At 43.9% G+C, this 4,467-nt stretch overlaps 1 protein-coding gene across 1 annotated transcript in view; it reads right to left on the bottom strand.

Annotated features, from left to right (window-relative positions):
- The window catches only part of COLGALT2 (collagen beta(1-O)galactosyltransferase 2), a 51,729-nt gene that overhangs the window by 42,063 nt on the left and 5,199 nt on the right, over positions 1–4,467 (bottom strand). The window contains exons 2-3 of the mRNA XM_019528346.1: positions 1,669–1,786; positions 628–762 (exon numbers count right to left, since the gene is read on the bottom strand). Of these exons, the coding sequence (XP_019383891.1) occupies positions 628–762; positions 1,669–1,786 (253 nt within the window). The remainder of the gene's footprint in view (positions 1–627; positions 763–1,668; positions 1,787–4,467) is intronic.

Below are 4,467 nucleotides of genomic sequence, written 5' to 3'. Positions count from 1 at the left end.
ACTCCTGGCCAATTGAGAACCCTTCCCCATCTTAGCAGTTGTCTGAGACTGCATGTCCTTCAGAGCTCCTCACTCCCATGTGGGTGGAAATACTTACGATCCTTGTCCACTTCACCACTCTTCATTACACGAGCTGGCTTCTGCCATGACAACAATGGCTTACAAAGCTAACTGGCCCCTTCCTATTTCCCAACATAAAGCAAGAGAGGAGAAGGACGCAGGGGCAGATGGGAGGGGTGGCAAACGTGAAAAGAAATCTTCACCTTTGTATTTCAAGCCAGAGAAACAGAGAACAGAACAAACTCTGGAAAGAAGTAGTCAAAGACTCTTACTCCCAGGCTTCTGAATAACTGGGTGGTGCTTTCCCCTTATCTCCAGGAGCCCCCTGTGGCAATGATATACAAGGAAAGAGCTGGCTTAGCTGGCTGTGGAACACTAGAAGTCACCATTACTTGCATCAGAGATGAAGCAGTATTTCTTAAAAAAAGGGGGCAGTCTGCACTACTAGACATGTTTAGGCAAAGGCCTTGCATTTTACAGGCAAACTTGGACTGAACAGAGCCCTTAACAAGCACATGGATAGGGTAACCACCAGAAGCTGTTCACTAATCAGAATGCTACACTTACCTGAGGGGTAATGCCACACCAGAAATTAGAATAGAGAGCGCGAGATTCCAACATTGGTGCCACCACTGTCTTATTCTCTGCTATCATCAGGTTCAGGGTCTGTGGGTTAGTGAGTAAGTTGTCAGCATCAACAAACTAGAAAAAGAAGAGAAAGAAAGAAAAAAATATCAACACCTTAGATGAAGCAACAGGCACTTGCAGTTTCCTTTCTTGGGGAGGGAGAGGCTTGATGGCTGCACAGATCAGCAATGGGCTAGAAGCACCTTTGCTTCTAAGTCACCAGCTGGAATCCAACCCAGGTGGATGGTGACCAGAAACAGTTGCCATTTGATGGTTCCACTGTGGCCTTACATGAAATGAGCTGGTGGACAGGTGCCCAATAAGGGAAAGTACATCCAGTGCTGTGTGCCTCTATGGAAAGGCCATCAAATAAAAAGAGAAACTGAACTCATCTCCTCTCTCAAACACCCCCCAAATCAATTATACTAGAACATGTGGAAGAAGATTGTGAGGGAGGCTTGTATTACTAGAGCCTATAGTGGACCAGTATGTAGGAAGAAGATATGGCAGCTCCTAGCCCAGTATAATTATTCACTTCTGCTCCGAGGACTGCCTTCCATGTCAGTTCTGCCAAACTACTTTCAGCTATCATCAAACTTCATTAATAAAGGTTGGGCTTCAGCCTGAGGACTCTTTAACAGAGCACCTATCACCTACACTCACTTACCCACCCAGGCCTTTGGCCTGCAATCAGATTAGTCTGGATGGTTCACTGTGATCAATGCAAGCACAGTCCTAATCAGCAGAGCTCCATCCAAGAGGCTGGTTCACGTGGATCTGATAGCAGCCTGCAGCCTTACAAAACCTATCGCCAATCAGATCGCATAATGATACAGGTGCTTCTCAAACAGATTCCGGGCAAACAGAAGTGTTATTATACTAATAAAAAGGAACCTTGTGGCAGTTGCAAGCCCCTGGGTAGAATGATTGCCTGAAAACGTTCTGCCCAACTGCAGTTAATAAATCAAATCTCTCATTTACCAAGATGTAGTCTGACCACTTTTCTCTTGCAGTTCGCAGGGCAGCCTGCCTGAGCTTCATCACATGGGTAAACCTGGAGTTTGGCCAGTGTTTTGGCCCAATTTCATCAGGGTAAGACCTAGAAAAGCAAGAAATGGTTACTGCATCCATGATTCATCCATGATACAGCTCCTATCTTTTACGTTTCCTTTCTGCCTTCTAGATCAAAGGAAAACAAACAGTTACCTCAAATGACCCAAGAGGTATGAAAGCAAAAATAAAAAGGCAGGTTCTGGGGAAGACGATTCCAAGTTTATTCCTAGTGTATGTACACAGGGCTGGAAAGAACACACAGTACTACAGCATTTCCTGCCTAACACATGGTGAAAATGGGACTGTGTCAAAAAACAGCAGCTTCTCATTCAGTGGGTCAGATACCCACTTCTACCAATCTTACTTCACTGCATTGATGCAGATTTATACCAGCTGACAACTCATCCCCAGAGAAGTATGTACATCTTCATCACTCCTTTTAGCTCAGCATGCACAACACAGCTATAAGTCACCTGGATTTTACCATAACTTGTGCATCATTAGCAATTGTTTAGTAGGGGCCACCATCTAACCTTGACTTTGAAATCAATGAGAATAATCACTGGAGTACTTATAACAATGACTAACTGTTTCCAGGATCAGAGCCTGTGGTCTGACTGCAGAGTCTTCATCAATGAGGAGGTTGTGGGATATGGAAAGAAATCCCAGGCAAGATCTTCAGAGGATATAAAATGGTGCAACTCCCCTGCCATGAGGAAGCAGTGACAACTGAAGCAGTGACAAGTTGTGCCAATTGGGGATCCAATCCCATAGCGGACAAATAGATTTTGCAAAACCTAGAGGTTGATAAGATTTAAACAAAACCCTAGTGGAAATAGGACTGTTTCTGAAAATTAGGCGAACATTCCCTTGCAGCTTTTGCATCAGTCAAACCACCCCAAAGAGAAAATGATTGCAAATAAACATATTTTAACTTCTTTCTTTAAGATGGCAGATGTGCAGAGATTAAACACATTAAATCTATAAATTAAATGAATTAGAAAAAAATGCTTTGTTATAAACCTTTTCTGCAAACAGATGAGGATTTTTGTTCTTTAAACTCAGTGGCGTCTCTTTAAGTAATAATAAAAAGATTGTAAATCTCCAAGAAGAGAATGTTGAAGAAAACCCACTTCCTGGCTGGAAAGTTTTGAAATATTTCAAGCCAGGGACAGAGTTCTGATAAGGGTTGGAGAAATGGAGCACGATTTTCATTTCTCTCTGCAAATGAAGCACCAAGCACCTGAATGTTCCTTTGAGAATTCTTGGCTGGGCAATGAATGTAGTCTCAGCTGTTAAATGGCTGAATAGGGACTTCTTACTTTTCATAGATCCCAGTCCAACAGTCTTTAATTTTATACATGTGAGCAGTCTTAGCAAAGCCAAGAATATGACTTTTGTCTTTATTTGAGACTGAGCCTTGAAGAACCTGCAGGCAAACTCCATACCAGTCCATTAGTGTGTTAAATGCTTATTCCATCTGCAGCCTTAAAACAATATAACAGCCATTAAGTATTGCTTACCTGACTGGAAGTTGTCTCAACAGAGTCTCTGTACTGAAGCAAAGGAAATTAATCTCAGTGGGGACCCTGTATTCAGGGCAAAATGAAGCTGTCCCAGGCAGGGACATCTCGAAAAGAGGAAAAGAATGGAAAAACCTCGGCCAGGGGTTTGAAATCAGAGAGGGACAGTTAGGGAGAGCCCGCAAAAATCCCAGCTGCTGTATTGGTTAGGAGGGTTTCTTCAAAAGTGGGGAGTTTTCCCCGCCCAGGGAAAGGGAAAAGGGGGAGAGAAGGGCTCATGCTCCAGAGAGAGGGCTGTGCATGTCCGGCCACAGTGGCTCTCCCCCTGGAGCCCACCAGAGCTGGGGTGAGCTGCTGACAGGGCAAAGGAGCATGTGGGTTTGCTTGTAGGGAAGCAAACCATAGTTAGTGCATAATTGGGCAAGGGCTGCAGGAGCCAAACCCAGTGCACCCATGTGCTCACCCATGGGAGAAGTGTATCTGCTTTAGCCTGCAGCCCAAGCTGTGCAGCCCACTGTGCAGGGGCCATGGGCTGTGGCAGTGTACATTGTGTGTTGCAGGGACACAGATGTGGAAGCAGCTGCCAGCAATGCAGTGACACCTGGGCTGACATGGGAGGACCCCAGTCACAAAGGACCCGCCACGGTGCGATGGGAGGAGCTGGGGATTGTGTGTAAATTCACTGTGCATAAAAGTATTAGTAGTGTTTGTAAATAAGTATCCAATAGCTCATGTTGTAAATATTAAGCAATTTTTAGTGCTTCAATGTGTAATTATTGTTTATGCTTCTTCTTTAACCTATATCACACCTGAGAGATTATGAGTTTGTGAACCCCGTAGGCACCCAAATAACTATCTCCATTCCACCAGTGCTCCTTTTGTGAACTGTATATAGAGTTATTTTGGTAGCCATTCATAATTTGTATGCCCTTTAGTTATATCTTATTCTGTATATAACTGAATAGTTCAATAGTATATAATTAAATGTTTGTAAATAATTATATTGGTGGTTGCAAAGGGTTTGTAAGTGTAAAAGGTGCCCTCTCTGCTGGAAAGCCCCATTTCAACTCCTAGGAGAGACAAGTGAGGCTTATGCTACTGAGCACCCCAGGATGCCAGCACTCGGACGTGGCATGTCGGTACTGCCGTGTGCCAGGGTTACAATAATATTGACATTTAACCCCCAACAATGATCTCATTAAAT

The sequence above is a fragment of the Gavialis gangeticus genome, unplaced genomic scaffold (genome assembly GCF_001723915.1).
Source record: "Gavialis gangeticus isolate Ggan-Ray unplaced genomic scaffold, GavGan_comp1, whole genome shotgun sequence".
NCBI classification, from domain to species: domain Eukaryota; kingdom Metazoa; phylum Chordata; order Crocodylia; family Gavialidae; genus Gavialis; species Gavialis gangeticus.
This window is presented reverse-complemented; position numbering and strand designations above follow the sequence as displayed.